The sequence below is a fragment of the Alligator mississippiensis genome, chromosome 1 (assembly GCF_030867095.1).
Source record: "Alligator mississippiensis isolate rAllMis1 chromosome 1, rAllMis1, whole genome shotgun sequence".
NCBI classification, from domain to species: Eukaryota; Metazoa; Chordata; order Crocodylia; family Alligatoridae; genus Alligator; species Alligator mississippiensis.
In genome coordinates, this window is record NC_081824.1 from 243,889,354 (window position 1) to 243,907,086 (window position 17,733).

Consider the following 17,733-nt stretch of genomic DNA (forward strand, 5'->3'; position numbering starts at 1 on the left):
AAACACTTGTGCCTGTATGGATTGCTTAATCATTTATGTAGGGCACTGACAGACATGCATATCCCCGCTGTAACTCATGCCACTTCACAGAAAGCACCATGAGTTACTGCAAGCCTCCCCTGACCCAACAGATGTATGCTGTTTGGTTGGAGGGGAGGGGGATCAGGCTCCACTTTGGAGCCAATCCAGTGGAGAGGCTACATATCTGCATCCTTTCTCCCCTAGCTCCGCCACCCCCCTCCAGCCCCCCTCCCCCCACAGCTCTGGCGCTGTCATCAAGATAGGAGTGGGGAAAAGGCAGGAGAGGGAGCTCCATTCTGGGGTTTGCCTAGCCTGTGCTTGAGGTGGGTGGATGGATTGGAGCCCCCCATCTCAGGGGGACTTCAATCTACTTGCTCGAACCCCAGAATGGAGCTCCCCTGCCTGCCTTCTCCCCCTCCCACCCTGATGACATCACCAAGGGTGGTCTTGAGCTGCATCAGCCCAGCTTTACTCCCAGCAGTGACAAACAGAAGTTAATGAAGGCACTTCACTTTGGAGCACCTTCATCTGAACCCTCATTGAATGAGGGCTAATTGTTGTACGATTGGCAATTTTTAAAGCACTCTGCAGCCATGTGCTTCTGTCAGGGCATGGCTGTAGAGCAGTGTTTCCTAACCTTTTCCAGCCCAAAGCATACTTACATTAATAAAAAGTTTCCATGGCACACCTGTTAAGGCATTCCCCATCCTCATACCTATTGTAACTCATTGTAGCTTACTGCCATGACAAAATTCTGAGGCACACCTAGTCACTTCTGACAGCACACTTTTGTGCTGTGGCACACTGGTTGGGAAACACTGCTGTAGAGTGCTTTCAAAGGGATAACAGCATGACAAATATTGCTTCTGTCAGTGCCTGTAGATGTCAAAAATCATTGGCATGAGCGTGCTGCCTTGTGGTGGCTCATATCACTGCTGCTGACACTGACTCCTTTTTCTACATAGTTCAGTGTAAAATCATTGGAGGCATTTGTATAAACAGCGAAATGTGCATCAGCACTGAGAAAAAGGTGGCAGTGCACTTTTGAACTAAAACACATCAAAGCTGTTTTAATTCAAAAGCACACTGCCACCATTTTCCTAGCACTGATGTGCATTTCACCGTTTATACAAATGCATGAGAGACAGTGGCAGGCACCTCAGCTTGCATGTGGAGCAGATTCAATTAATCAAGTCTGCTCTGACACTCTAGATCTCTGGCATGTCAAAGCAGACAAATGTATGTGTATAAATGCCCTGGGAGTCTCGCAGAGACTATATCTGTTGTAAGATGGTCATCTTTCATCATGTTATACATTGATGAGAACCCCTCAGTCGTTCACTGTACTATATGCTGTTCACAGGACAAGAGCAGCATCTCTTACCAGACCCTTTCCAAAGCAGTCTTCAATATACTGCATGAGGATCAGCACTTAACCTGTGTATGACTTGCCTGGTATCTGGCTTGCTCTGGAATTAGGTGCTTTTCAATGAATGATGAGATGACAGGTGATTTAAACTAAGATGTCTGTTCAATTTGCAGATTGAGTGTATTGTAGGGGATTGCTTGTCCCAGACAGATCAGATAGGGAGCAACAGGGCAACCATCTTTATTGTACAGAACAAAAAAAATGTTAACTGAATGCTTCTCAAACATGATTTAGTCAGCTATAAGGCAGTGGCAATGCATAGGGGATGCACAGTGGTGCACCCCCTGAGAGTGCTGGTGCCCCCACTGAGAGCGAGCGCTCTTGGTTTAGGCAATGGGTAGGGGGGGCAGGCAGAGTGCTGGTGGCCCCCTCCAAGAATTGCTGCCGGCACTTCCAGGCTTGGCATCTGGCCACGTGGGGACCCCCTTCCACCACCGACACCGCTGCAGCTGCTGACGGATGGTCCACGCTCTGCCCACCCTTGCCTCCGATGCTTGCATCACCACCTGTGGGTGGTCACCATGTCCCCCAGACTCAGGAAGCACATGTCGCTTATGCTATAAGGTGCAAATCTACCCAATCTTCTGTCTGACTGCAGACTAACACAGCTAACTACAGCAGGCAAACCAGAGGCAAGGACAACACAGAATAGCTCTATCTACACTCCCCCCCACCCCACCCCACCCCACCCCAACACACATCCACACACACACCATCCAGTACATAACACCCTTCCCCTGCCCTGGACCAGACAGTGATTCACCTTGGACAGCTCAGTTCAGGGGTTGGAGTCATCTAATTGGAGATGGCAGCAAGCTCTTCTCGAGTTGCGTCAGCAGCTGGAAATTTTCCTGAGTTCAGAACAACAGCTGCTGAACTTGTAAGAACCAGTCCTTCTAGCAGTATAGTGTCTTCTGGATTTGTACATGGTATATCATCTGGAAGTTGATCTTATATTTGGTTGTAATGTCTGCCAAGTGTCTTGTTATCTGAAGTCTTGGTTTTATAGGACACTGGTCTTGTAGCTTCAAGGACAGCTGCAGACACCCAACATGACTCAGTTGAATAGTTTTGGGTGTACACAGGGTAGTTTGATTTTATGACAATAGGAGTGGACCATGACAGACTTACTACTGCTTTTAGGACACCTTACTTAACCAGATGATTAATTTCTGCATTAACTTTTGGATGGAGGGTGAATGCAACATGACAAGACTTCTTTCACATTGGATCCAACATAAATAAAACAGGTGGGCTTTTGTATGTACCTTGCCCTTCTTCAAATTTTTTAAAGAATTCCTTTAGGATAGCTTGAGTGGTGTTTGCCACAACCCTGCATGCTCCTGTTAATTTGATGCCCAGCAGCTCAAAACATTCTCCACCAAGCAAGATTGCTCACTGTCTTTTGGCAACTATGAGATAATAGAGTCCTGGATTCTTCCTGTAGTTGAATGTTGATTTAACATTCTCCATTTAAACCAACAGTTTGTTGTAGTTGCAAGTCTTGTTTTGCATGGAACAATAAGAGAATGATTTTTGAGACCATTCATACGTTTCTACTGAAATTAAGAAAAACTTGGATCCTGAGTGTACCTCTATGACACATGAAATGCCTCAGAGTATCACTGTCATTTACATCTTTTCCACACTGTTGTCAGATCTGGTAGCATGGGCATCTGAGTTTCACAGACTAAAATTCTATTCAGGCCTGCAACAGTATTTGTGGCAGCTGGAGGCATACCTTCTATGGTTGCCTTCTTTTTGTATGGTTTGAACTTTTGATGACGTACACGTTCAATGCAACCCTTGCACTTGCAGTGATGTTATTGGCACCAGGAAACAGCATGTGTCGTGTAGGGGGTGCACGTGGGTGCACATTCACCCCCTGAGCGTGGCAGTGCACCCCCTACAAAAAGGTGCTGCTGACACTGTCAGCAGCGCCTGCAGGCGGTAACCGCTCGCCCCCCACCCCCTCGCCATTGACACCGCTGGCGGCATCTGTAGGCAGTGAGCAATCCCCACTGGCCACCACCACTGCTGCTGGTGGCGTCTGCGGGTGGTTGCTGACCCCTGGTTGGCACTTGCCACCCCCTTCACACCCACAATAGCATCTGCGGGAACTCCCGCTGCTACCACCGTGCTTCCGCCAGGGGCACATGTCGTTCATGGTGTCATGTCTGGCTCTCGCTATAGTTATAAAAGTTTCACAGAGATGAAGAATTTATTTTCTTGTGCACTGGTCATGACTTCTTCGGAGAATTCCTTTTAGATTGCGCATGGTGAGTCAATTAACATCATTTTCACAGACAGTGCATAGATCTCATGAGCAAGTGCTTCTTCTTGGACAATGGTGAATGTTAAGTTTTTTGCTTTGTGAGCAGTCTGCATTTTAGGGTGTCATCTTGAATCCCACAAGTTTACACACCCTCAAAAGAGACTAAAGACAGGTACCAAAACTACAGCTCTTGGACAGATGGGTGATTGCTCTAGTTGAAATGGAAATATCTGATTGCTTTAGAAAGAGTCCATGTTAAATTATATTTTTAGTAGTACGAGGATCTCATTGTAGAACTTGTTATAGGGCTTGGCCAGGGACATGAGTGAGCAAACAATGTCAGAAGCCTATAAGTAGATAACAGTCAGTAGCATGGCACATTTCTCAGAGGTCTGACTGATTAACTTCACTGATCTGACTGGCTTCAGATAGAAGACAACCTTGTCGGTATAGGAATTCCAAGGCAATGACCTGGCTACATCAAAGGCTTTGATACAGTACTAGATAGGCATGGTCAGGCAGCTGCACGGAATACCCCATAGGGAGAAACCCCTTTATTAGGCTCCCTGAACAGTGCAGTCCTCCTTTCTCCCTTGCATTCTTGGCACTCTCAGTTCAGAATGAAACAGAGGAAGCCTTCTGCTTAATGGGGGTCCCATCCCTATTGCCAACTTTGTGTATTGCAGGGGTGTGTTTGTGCTAGTGAGATCACACAGGGAGTAACAAGGGCAGCCTGCTTTGTTGTACAACAGTCTTAATTGAGTGCTTGTCAAATGTAACAGCAGGTAGCAACAGGAGAAAAACACAACATGGAATAGCCTCACTTACTGGTGGGAATGCTACCACCGTGCACAAATGTGCATGTGCACGTGAGCATGTACACGCACACACACCTGCATTACCATATTTACTCAAATATAAGATGCGGTTTTTTTCCTCCAATCAGCATAGGTATAAATAAACCTTCATCTTATATTCACATGCAAAAAACCCACATTAAATACATTACCTATCACTAAACTGCTGCCAGAAGCAGAATATGTTCAGTCATGGAAAGCAACTGTGAGGTTGGTTGAAGCAGCCCACACCAAGCATGCCTACAAAATACATGGTTCATGTTGTACAACATACCAATGGGAACCTTTTGTTTGTTTGTTTGTTTTGTTATGGCCCTTAAAAAATGAGCACATGTTCCCTACACAATGAATTGTACCAGGCCTGGAGATATTGCTATATCAGGCCAGCTCCAGGGGGGGGGTTAGATCCAGCACTAACACCCTCACCTTGGTGCCAAAAATGCTTGATCTTTTTTGTAAAAAAAGAAAAAAAATATAGCACAGTAACAACTACATATCAAAAACACACAGCTACATATATTAAACCCTTAAACAACATACATCAACTTCTCACAAAAAACAAACCCTTACAGAACCTCATGAAAAAAACTTTTATCTCAGTAACCACCTGAAACTCTGCCCTTCTCATCAGTCCTCTGTTGGTTTAGTGAAACAAGTGCATCTAGTCCTTTTACCTCCATGTATCCACCCCTTCCTCTCTGATCTCTTCCTTGTCCTGATCAATGTAGTATTTCAGTTCATGCAGCCCCAGCTTCAGGCAATCTTTCAGTAAAAGCCAACCCCTTAAACACCAAGAGGTTTCTTAGTTTCCATAAATTAGTTTTAACACATGCTAATAAAGTCCTTAATAGTGTTTCCTCCAGTCCCTTTGGAATAAGTCCATATAGTACCATTTACCGTGCTAATGACGGGTTTATTGTGGTGATACTCGGAAAGCAGCAGACCCTTTCCCACATCCTCTTTGCATACGTACACTCCCAAAACATGTACTACTGTTTTTTCTTCCATACACCTGGAAAGAAGAAACCATGATGAGCTCATCAAGCCCGATCTCTGTTTCACTTCTCTCAGTAGTGAGATATTTCTTACTTACAACCATCCATGGTAGGTCAGCATGTAGCTTTTTAGTTGTTTACCTGCCACCACTAACCACACCTTCACTTGTCCTTCTGTGAAATTTCCCACTAGCACCATCCTGTCTCTCTCCTTTACTGTTTTCATCAATTTCTTATGATCCTTCAGGACCTCCAGTGCTACGGTCCCTATCTAATACCTCTGTATGAATCCTTCCATCCTGATATAATAAATTGGCAGTTTTCATGCCCATGGACTCTTCAAAGAGGTCTGATATACTCCCCATTCCCTCAAAATCATAGTTGTGTGAAATCTGGTGATACGTGCGGCTTTCCCCTCTCCCTCTGTTGCTGCCTTGCATATTGTGCTTACATATTTCACATAGACAAACAATCCCAAGTCCGGCAGCCCCCATCCGCCATCTCTCATGCTTTGTACAGTTCAGCTCTAACTAACCCTTCTCTTCCTTCATTCCAGAAGTACACACGCATTTCCCTGTGTACATTTGCTGTCTGCTGCCACATCAGTGGGAATACAATTACTGTACAGAAAATAATCAACAGTAGTACACCCTTAAATGCCCCCAGTTTTCTGGCAAAGAACAGTACCCTTCTGGACTATAACCAAAGTATTTGCCATAGTCTTGCTGTTACTTTTTCTCATGCCAGATTACCTTTTCCTTTGGCATCCATCAGGATCCCTAGCACTCTGATTTCTCTCTCTTTCTTATTTGAAGGTCTAACTTCTCCGAATCCTTCCAGTTCCCCACTACCATTATGGTGCTTTTTGATCTATTTAGTTTAGCCCAGGGCAGTCAATTATTTCTGCCAGAGGGCTGCTTAACAGGTTTTGGGGAGCTGTCAAGGGGCGCATGGGTAGCCCTGCCCCTTGAGAGGTGCCCCACCCCCTGGTTGCCACATTGGGACCTGAAGTCCTTCCCCAAACCCCTGACCTTTGCCACTGGAAGTTCCTCCCCTTGCCCCACAGAAATACTCCTTTTGGGAGGGGAGGGATGCCATCTTGGAACCAGAAAAAAACCAAATCATACACTAAAAATATTTGTCATGATTTGTGTTTGTGTAGTGTATATAGAGGTGATTGTATAGTAACTCAAAAATAAAGTCTTACTCTTGTATGTGGGGTGTGGTTGCGGGTGGGGAGGGTGTATGTGGGGGGAGTGAAATGTGTGTGTGTGTGTATGGTGAGGTGTAGGTGCTGGCACCTGGCAGCACATGGCTCCAGCACTGCATATGGGGGCAAGGAGTGAAGCCTGCCTGGCCTGCCACTATCATGGGGGCTCTGCACAGAGTGTCTACAGCTCCTGCACTCATGCAGCACTGAGGGAAGCCCCACGCTGAAGCCAGCTGTCTTCCCTGCCCCCTGCCACTCAGGTTCCAGGACTCCGTACGCAAGCAGGGACTGGGGCTCCCCTCCACTTCCAGCAGAGTCCCAGGACCTGCATGGCAGGGGATGGGGAAGGCAGCTGGCTTCAGCGTGGGGCTTCCCCCAGTGCTGCATGAGTGCAGCAGTGGCAGGTGCACCACGCAGACCCACCATTATAAGAGGCATGCTGGACAGGCTTGGCTCCAGTGCCTGCTCCAGAGCACCCCTGCCTGCTGCTGCTGCCACTGGTAGTGGCTACATGCCACGTGCAGGATTGTGTGTGTGTGTGGGGGGGAGGAGTCCCCACACACCCCCACCCTCCCTCACAGCCACACCCTGCCCAGCCAAGCTCCACACTCCTGTTGCCCCTCTGGGCATGGTCTCCGCAGCACCACCAACCCTAGCCTCATGACCCAAACTTCTGTCCAGCTCAGCTGTCTACCGCCGCCCCTTCCACTTCCCTACCTGGTGCCTGAAGCAAGTAGGATGCTAGGGGAGCCAAGCATGTCCCCTGGTGGCTGCAGCAGCGGCAGCACCATGAGTGCAGGAAGCTGCTGCTGGCTGGGCTGGGTCCTTCTGCTTGCAAGGGTGGGAGCAAGGTGCAATAAGGTATTTGGCATTGGGGGGGTTATATGTGGGCACCTCGCTCCCACCCTCATGAGTGCAAGAGCTGGGCGAGGTACAATTCATTGATGGGCACCATGGGCTGGATGAAAGTGCTTGGTGGGCTGAATCTGGCCTGCAGGCCATATTTTGCCCACCCCTGGTTTAGCCCGTGCTAATGTATAGCACCCTTTCTATCAAAAGTCTCTCTCAAACTACTACATTTATATCATCTCTCTATTACATTTGTATCATCCATGTATAGTATGTATTTTACCTAACCCTCTCCCGGCATCTTTACTCTACTCATAACCTTGACTTTTCTTATTCTTTGTGCTGATGGTTCCATGCCACACGCAAATAGTAGTGGTGACAGGGGGCATCCTTGTCTCACCCCTGTATGCATTTTAAAGACCCTGTTAAGGTGCCCACTAATTTGGACTTGACTCTCTGCTCCTCTATACAATACCTTATCCAACACACACATTTCTCTGGGAACCCCATTTTTCCTAGCAGCTCAAATATGTAATCATGATGTAATTCTAGATAAATTAAGTCTGTAGGTACCCATAATAATTTGCATATATGCAACTTACTACAGCAAGGATAGACAACCCCTGGTATGTGTACCAATTTGTGGCATGTGGAGACATTTTCCTTGTTACACCAGGAAGTGTGCTGAGGAAAATGTTAATTTTTTTTTTTAAGATGCTGCTTCGGGCTCTCCGGAGCAGTCACAGCTCCCAGCGCCGTGGCAGGGATGCAGGCACAGTGACTGTGTTCTGCTGTCCCCACCCCGGATGTGAAGCACTCAGCACCACTACAGACAAAGCTTCATAAAAGTTTGCAGTGCTGCAGCAGGCACTGGGGAAGGGTCAGGAGAACATGGGCAGGGATGCAGGAATGCTGTCTTCATTCTGCTGATCTTGCCCCCACATCTGTGGTGATGCTGAGAGTTTCACGAAACTTCACAAACTTAGCAACAGGCACCAAGGGTGGGCTCAGCAAAATGCAGACTGTCCCTGCCCGTGTTCTCCTCACCCCACCCCCTGTGCTGTGGTGCTGGGAGCTTTTATGAAGCTTTGTGAAGGGCTCAGCACCGCCACAGACATTGGAAGACACTCAGCCTCTACTTATATGAGGGAAGCATGCGGCTCTGGGTGGCAGACAGCTTTGTAGTCTGTAGCCTATTGGTGCTGGTGCTGATTTCTGTGCTTTCCAAACTGAGAGTTTAATGTTGCATATTATTCAGTTTATTTTGCTTTGTTAAAGTATTTCATATTCAGTTTTTGCTCTCTCTCAAACCAGTTTCTACTATTCAGTTTATTTTGCTGTGTTAAATAATTTCTTATTCAGTTCTTCACTCTCTTAAACCAGTTCATATTTTCCAGTTTTTACCTTCATGAAACAGTTGATATTCAGTTTATTTTGATTTCTCTACTTTGCATTCCTTAATTTAAACATTTCATATTGCTCACTTTTTCGTGCACTTTTTTTGCTCTCTCACAGCCTTGTTGGAAATACCTACCCAGATTTATATGCACTTCAAATAATTCATTTTTTTCTGATTATCTACTTTCTATTTGCCTGTTTATGTTGTTCGCCTTGCCTTTGGTTTGCATGAACTTCAGGAAATTTTACAGTTAGAAGGCATATGTGAAGTTTTATTTATTGTCACCAGGCTTATAATTTTTAGAAACCCTGGTATTTACTGTACTGTAAAAAAGCAACATTTGTAATTATTAACTATATTAACATACACTGCATCCTACCATGTCTGTCCCCGTCATCTGCCATCCCATCCTCCCATGCCCTGGTTGTTTTTTTTTCTGGCATGCCAGCACTCCGGCACCTTACAAGGTAGACATTGCATTTTTTTGCAAAAAACATTGCCTACCCCTGTACTATAGCTGTTTATTTCAAAGTCAGTATTTTTTGGCACAAGCAGGATCTGATAGTAAGGGGGGGTTGGGGAAGTCTACAATGGGAGAAGTGGGGGTAAAGGGCAAGGGTGCCACCTGATTCCCCCAGCCATTATTTTCCCTTCTGTAGCAGTGGGAAGGGGAAAAATTCAAGACAAACCTTCTATAATTAGATTCTATAACTGAAAACGTCTAACAAGTTGATACATTTTCCATACATAGAATCAAATTATTGTGGGAGTAGTCTTAAATTCAGGCTCATTTTAGCTTCAAGTAACTATGGTACTTAGTGTATAACAGTAGAGGTGATGCAGTAGTGATACAGTCTTTCATCATTGGCCAAATTCATCCCAGGATTCAAGGACCATTGATATTAATTCCTCTCCTGCCTTTTGGAGGCACAGCACCAGGCAGTTGAAGTCAGTACTCATTGTGGTAATAAGTTTTTGTTTAGCACTCAAGGGTCCTTCAACATTTGTTGATATTAATTTCAGTAGCAACCCTCATGGGAGACCCTTTGAGTCACGTTGATAATTGCATTGACTTTCAGGTTCAATCACTAATGGCACTGGCGACACTGTTGGTCTGCAGCCATGTGCGAAGCAGCTGGTATTCACTTCGGATTTGGCCGATTTGGGGGATTCGAATCACTGTCCTGATTCGATTTTTGGCTGCTGCAGGCAGGGGTCGGGGGGGGGGGGGCGGCTGGCAGGGGTCCCCCTGTGGTCCCCTCCCCCCTGCCCCGCCCCTAGTACTTACCAGCATAGAGTCTAGCTGCAGCTCCCTGCTGCAGCCACCCGGGACTGCCCAAATCATCAAAGCTTTCCAAATCTTTTCTGAAGATACGGAGAGCTTTGAATCGACTCGAACCTTTAAATTGGTCCCCTGTTTCAATTCGGAAATTTGGCCACTGAATCTGGCTGAATCTCCTCTGAATCGAATCACCAGCCGAAGCTTCGCACAGTTCTGATAGATCTATTCTTTGGCTGTAGTGGCAGGTATTCAACAGGATTTGTTGAATGAGAATCTGACAGAGTCTCTGTGGGTGTGTCTATACATGCTATGACTGTGAATGAATAAACTCCAGAGCAATATTGCAGTATTGCTCCAGAGGTTATTCATGCACAGCACATGGAGCTGGGCTGGAGCAGCCCCAGCTGGCAGGGAGCCCTGGAGGTCAGCCTACCAGCCCGGGGTTGCTCCCCCTGGTTGCAGACCCAAGTTGCCTTGTGCAGCTCCCAGGGTCTGAGGTCCATGCACCGCTGTGTGCATCCAGTGACTGGAGACCCAAGCTGTCTTGCACAGCTCCCATGGTCTCACCCTGTGTGCCGCACTGCACACCAACAGGGGCTGAAGCCATCTGCCGCTCTTATCCAGTGAGAGGCATCTACAGGTGCTCTTCAGGGCAGCAGCATCCACCCGCTGGGCAGCTCTTCTTGGCCCTGCTCTCTTCCCCATCCCCCGAAGCATCTGCCATGTGCTGGGCACACTGCTTCTTTCAGACTCTTGGGAGGCTCCACTCCCAGAGTTCTGTTGGACCTGCAGAGCGCAGGCTTAAACCAGGTCGCGGCCCTCTGGGCCAGCCTTAAACCAAGGGCAGGGCAAGCCCCTCTCTGCCATTATCTGATTGGTGGAGGTGTTCCACCAATCAAAATCAAGGTTCTCCAAGCTCAGCATGCTGGGTGGGCAATTACTAGTAAGTCTGCCACACTTGTATGCTGACTACTCCACTACAGGATGGACATTATGCAGCTCTTTTGAAACTGGTCCCCTGGGCAACCACAAGAGGATACTATGAGAGCAAACATCTGCCTTGTCCCATGTCATAGTGAGACTCAGTGAAGTGATTGTTGGACTGGAAGGGAAGGAGCCCTGGGCTTTGGCCTAGAACCTTCTTCCCAAGGGGACTGAAGTTTCTGCCCAGCCCTTCATTCAATTTATGACTGTTAAATACAAAAGGCAGCAGCTCCACTTCAGGGCTGCCAGAGAGAGGCCTAGGCAATACATGCACTGTGGCACAGTATAGGGAAGTCAGAGAGAGGCAAGGTCAAGCTTCCTTTGGGTAAGCCCAGAACCTGCTGGAGTGCCCTGACCAGTCCACTATTGGGGCTAAAATACAAGACAATCCTTTAGCCCCCATCATTTTTCCAGGACTTCCACTAAATATACACACATGTAGCTGCATATGTGCCTAGTCAGCGCATAACTCCATTGTGCTCATGAGCCACCATGTAAATCCAGGGCCAAAAAGGCCAGGGAGATGTCTAGAAAACTGCCATGTAGAGGCCCCAAGGGAAATAGAATTCTGTTACATCTGTATCAGCAAGCAAGTAAAGCTGTGCAAAACAGGCAGCAGTATAGTCACCCTGCAACTCCCTCAGCCCAATAAACAAGTCAGGGTAAGTATAGGGTAAACAAAGTGCATTAATCACATAAATGCACAGACAATTTTGTATGAATGGTAATGCTCCCTCTGTTTTGTAACATCTTTGTATGTCTTTAATCTGGCCAAATGGCAGGGAACTGACTGGTTTAGAGGGTCAACCTGCAGAAAGTGGAGCCTTTCGCCTCTGGGATACCATACAGCAGGGGTGGGCAAAATATGGTTCCCCCAAGGGATTCTATCTCTTGGCCCCACCCAGCCTAGGGGGCAGCCCAAGTCATGGTGTGTGCAGCCAGTCCCACCCCTCCAAGGCTGTGTGGTAGGGCAGGGGTGGTGCTCCTGCTTGTCCTGTTCCCGGATGCTGCTCCCCACCCACCTGTGGCCCCATCACATCCGCTCAGCCAAGTGTGCCCTACCCTTCGGGGTCCAGGCCAGTATCCATGGAGATCCTGCCTACCCACCTGCTCCATCCGGCACCCCTGGCAGTGTGTGTGTGTAGGTGGGCCAGGGTGCCCTGGCAGCAAGGCTGGGTCTAGATAAGATCAACTGCCCTCTGCCCCACCCCCTCTACCTACACCAACACCTCCCACCCCTGGGCCTGCAACAACTCACCCAAACTCTTTAACTGGCCCTCTAGCCCAAATAATTGCCCATTCCTGCCATACAATGTAATTTCTTTCTCTTGCAGTCGCCTAAGGAATGACTACTTTGAGGCCTGAGGCAAAGGACTCCATGCAGTTATTGCCATTATCTACCAGCGCTGACTGCTTGCTTGGATCCAGCTCCTCTTCCATTCTGTGTATTCAGTATTTTGGTCTCTCATCTTTCATCCAGCATCCTTACTATGAAGGGATCTTCTATGGCTGGGAGCCAATAAGCAGGATAAGGCTCCTCCCAGGGTTATGGCTCAGCCCCAAGCTTCAGGAGGAGACATGCTGAGTGGAAAAGCACATGTGTTTGTATTTTGCTTTGACTGACCTTCTGGAACTTCTCAGAAGCTTCCTGTACCTGCTCCAAATGCAATAAATCATATTAGGGATTTGACTGCAAAATCAGACTTAGTTTTCTTGAAGCACCATTATCTGTTTCCCATCCACAGTTCTAGATCTCCCTTGCATACCTCACAGTCTAGGCTCCCCAAACCATCTGCCTCTCCTGTTCCCAGAAACCTGTGACTCATCTATCCTGGATTCTCTACCTGCCTCTCCAGTGTGGGTTCACCTGCCAGCCAGCACCCACCACCATTCCTATTCCCCCAAAACCATCCTCTGTTGGTGTTTTCCACTGCACACACTAACAATCCCCACTGCCTCCACCTCTACCTGGCTGCATTTCAACAACTCTTTCCAGCACCCCAACCACTGATTCCCCGTTATACCACTCTCTACCTTCCCCAATGCACCCATCCTCAAGGCCAAGTGTTAGGCAAGAGCCAGATCCACTAGTTCAGGGTATCAGGGCTAAGTGTCAAATGAAATCAGGAATCACAATCCTCGCTTGGGGTAGACAACATTGAATAAGCTGCTGCTTTTCTCTTTAAGTTCTTTAAAGGCCAAGCAGTTTCCCCTTTGGTTAAGACCAAAAGGAGCAAAGACAAGAGAGCCAGTCATGCTACAGGTACGTGATTGAGTCGTTCTACTGCAGGTGAAGGTGAGTGTTTCCCATGGCATTCACCACAATCACTTCCCTACCACTCATCTCCCACTGTACGCTCTTCCCAAAAAACAAAAATTAAACCACCAGGAGACAATAGATAGAGTTTTAGGCTGTTTGTATCAACTGCATTAAAAAGGTGGTTCTGAGGCTGGCTATGTAATGATTTTTAACCCACTAGACATTTTGCAGCTACCAAAACCTTAGCCCAGATAAGAGGGAAAGTACATAGAGTAAAATGCAGGTGGGATGTAGAAAATCAGTACAGAATAGAATGTATTGCTGTTGATGCGCATGAGACAGAGGCTGGCAAATAATTATTTGCTGGTAGCAAGGGGCTACTTTACCAAGTGGCATGAAGCTTACCCAGTGAGGTACCATGAGGCTGTAACTCTTGCAGAGGTTTCAAGGAATTAATCGTTCATTAGAGAAGGGTTCCCAAGTGAGTGCTACATAGATATTTCACCACCACCCGGATGCCTGCTGATGAAACGGTAGGAAAGTTCAATAGGATTGCCAGGGTTCTTCTGACTACTTTGTTGAGCAGCACCAAAAGACTGCAAATAGCGTATCCTGTTCCTTTGGATGGTTTATAAAACAGCAGTCAATGAAAATACAAAATGTACCACAGGGCTCCTCGAGTTTGGGCTTGAGCTAAAGACACCAGGCCATCTCTTGTATGATATTTCTGAAGAGGCTCAAAGGAATTTGAACCATCTCAACTGTCTAGAAACCCTACAGTACTGCAATTGTTTACATGACTGCTATGAAAGATTTGAGGACAGCGGCTGTTAAGATGAAAGTACTCTCTGATGGAAGGTCACATGGAGAAAATATGCTGGTTCCGCAGTCCTGAAAGGATAGAAGCCTGAGCTAGCTTGGGACTAACCTAAATAAACAAAGTGGTATATAGGAGACAGCCAAGTTCCTGGACTGAGCCCAAAGTTATCTACAACTACCATTTGAAAAGGTATAATTTTATTTTAGCAGTCCCTAAAACCTGAGAATGGAGCTGTAAAAACTGGGCCTGGGCACACCGTGCTAGAGATGAATTTTCCATTAGATCAAACTAGGCAGTCTGTCCAAGCCAAAAGACTCCAAAGAAACAATAGAATAGACCCTCTTGAGGTATATTGTGGTCTAAGGCTGTAGGTCTTAGACCAGGGCCAGGCAAAATATGGCCCACAGGATGGATCCAGCCCACCAGGTGATTTCACCCAGCCCGCAGGGCAGATGCCTACCAGTTCATTGTATCTGGCCTGGCCCCAGGCTGCCCCTGCTCTGCTCACATGAGGCCAAGCCTTGCTCACTCCCACCAAGGTAATAAGAGCTGTGCTTCCACCCTTGCCCATGGGATAGCCCTGACCCCAGCCCCGCAGGTAATGAAGCAGCAGTAGGCAGGCTGCGGGGTACAGGAGAAGTGGCGGTAACTAGGAGCAGTGGGGAGGGAAGTGGTGGCAGTGGAGGGATGGCAGAGCATGGGTGACAGTGGGTGGGCAGGGGGGAAGGTAGGAAATCAGCAGGGGTAGGGTGGCAGCGGCTGCAGGCAGGGGTGAGGGAAGTGGCGGTGGTGGCAGTGGTGACAGCAAGGGTGTGGGGGTGGGGAGTGGAGGTGGTGCCAGCAGTGGGTGGAAGTGAAATGACAGCTGGGCAGTTCACATGGGGCTTGCACTGGTGCCATAGGGGTGTAGCCGGGGCCAGTGGGGACCCAGGGCAGGGTGGCTGGAGCTCAGAGCCCAGGCTGGGAGGGGCATGGTGTTTGCCTGGCTCCATCGTGCAGGTTCACATGCAGTTCCCAGGTTCTCCACCTCAGCCATGTGCCTCTGGAGGAAGCCCCATGCAATGGAGCCAGCAGCCTGGCCCCACTCACTGCTATGTACAGGTGATGGGGAATGGTGAGGAGCTCTTTGCTTTGAAGCTGAGCTTGCTCCACCGCTCTCCCTGCCACCCTGGACAAGCCCCATGACCTGCACCACCAGCTTCGTTGCATGTGGCTCTGCCCAGTGACATTGGGCTCCGGCACATGAGCCCCATGGGATGGAGATGGCAGCCCAGCCACATGCAGTCCTGGGGCTTGCTGGGACTTCATGCCACAGGGGGGCTTTGCCTGCCATGGGCCATTAGTACCCCAATGGTCCACCACCTGCTGCTGCCATAGCAGCAGGGGCTGTGCACAATGTCGGGGCATGTGACTGGCAGCCATGCAGCAGAGGCAATACCCTGCAGCACCTGCAGGCTCAGGACAGGCTGCCAAGGGGCAGGACTAACCTTGTGGCCCCTGACAGGACCAGGCGGACCACGAATTCTGGTGGGGCAATGCGTAGGGGATGCATGCGGGTACACGTGCACCCCCTGAGCATGGCGGTGCACGCCCTTCAAAAAGGTGCTGCTGCCACTCGCCACCCCGACACCATCTGCCGGTGGTCTGCAATTGCCAGTGACGTTGCCGGCGGGATCTGCGGGTGGTTGCCGACCCCTGGTCAGCACTTGCTGCTCCCCTCCCCCTGCTGCCGACAGCAGTGTCTGCAGGAGCTCCTGCTTACTGCTGCCGTGCTCCCACCACCACTGTGCCCCCCCCCAGCTGCCGGGGGCATGTGTCGTTCATGAGTTCTGGGCACAGCTCCTGGCCCTGAAGCGTGAGCAGCTTGACTTGCTGCTGGAGCAGAATGCCATCCTGGCCCAGGCAGCGCAGGCCATGGATGCTGACCACCAGGTGCTGGATACCATTCTGGCCATGGAGGTCATGTTTATGCCACCTGCTGCCCAGCCCCTGAATCTAGCCCCGCCTTCCCCCTGGCAGCTGCCTGCCACCCAGCAGCAGCTCCCACCTAGGTGTAAGACACAGTAGGGCTATTGCAGTTTAAGACCACTCCAATTTAGCTGAAAACAAATTGTGCAAAACTCTAGGAGTAAGCTAAAGAAAACTTGTAGCATATACTCTTGCAGTGTGTCTCCTTGTCCTCCTGTAGTGCCTGGAGCAATGTAGAAATATATGAATCTGCTCTGAGTTTGAACTAACAAAGGCAACCCTTATCTCAAGGCTTTAGGGATAATGTTCAACCCTCACAGACAACGCAAACAGGGGTGCTGATACACATCATCTGGCCAAAGAATCATGCATGGAATTACATACTTCTGAGATTCAACAGGCTACAGTGCTTCAGTAGCCACATGGTTCTGTGGGAATTAAATCCAAGATGTGTGTGGGCACACACTCTCCAGTTGTTGCAGGGGGAAAAAGAAACATCCAGATGCATAGGCAACTGGTGGCCCCCCACCTGCCCCCGCCCAACAGGGCCTTCCCTGCTGTCAAGACTGCTTCTGTGGGTGCTTGCCAGCTCTGTCCCTGCCACCACCGCCACCGGCTTCTGCAGGTACTCACCAGACCCATCTCCATTGACGCCGCTGATGCCGGCTTCTGTGAGTGCTTGTCAGCCCTGTCTACACCGCTGCCGCCACTGGCAGCTTCTGAAGGTGCTTGCCAGGCCCGTCCCTACCTCCAGCTTCTGCTAGTGCCCCCCAAGACTCAGGAGGCACCAGTCTCCCATGCCCAGATGTAGCATGACTTTTACACTCCCTGTGGTCAGCACAGTTTGTTTTGAGCATCAGAGAACTATAGCTCTTAAAATATCCATTTACACCTGGGACCTATTGTATCTAAGAAACAACTGGACCTATTAACTCCAAGGCAGGAGCAGATTCACAAAAGACAAAGGCTAAATGCTTAAAAGAGAACAAAACACCGCTCTCCCTTCCCACAGTCCCACTCAATCTATGTTCAGTTGCATCTTCTGACACTGCAGTATGGTAATAAGCAGCATAGATGCTGACTTTGGGTTTTGCCACTGGGTGCTTGAAGACAAAAAAAAACCAAACCCCCCTGGTGTTTTACTTTAAACTTGGTACATTCTCACACTGAGCCCCATGCATGCCCAGAAGCAGCAGTACCTTACTTCAACATGGCCCTGCAGCATCTGTAAAAACTGGGTGCTTTAATGGGGCTTTTTTGGCACTTTTATCTAGTAGTGGATTGAATCAGTTTTAGCTAAAAGTGCCAAAAAGTCCTGCTGAAGCACCCAGTCTATACAAAAGCTGCAGAGCTGGGTTGGAGTAATGCACTGTTTCATCCAGTA

General features: G+C 48.5%; 1 protein-coding gene across 1 annotated transcript in view; it reads left to right on the top strand.

The window, feature by feature from the left end:
- Positions 1-12,979, top strand: part of CD4 (CD4 molecule) — a 36,452-nt gene extending 23,473 nt beyond the window's left edge. Inside the window, exon 9 of the mRNA XM_019476111.2 lies at positions 12,636-12,979. Coding sequence (XP_019331656.1) covers positions 12,636-12,666 — 31 coding nt within the window. The 3' untranslated portion in view covers positions 12,667-12,979. The remainder of the gene's footprint in view (positions 1-12,635) is intronic.
- The last annotated feature ends 4,754 nt before the right edge of the window (positions 12,980-17,733 follow it).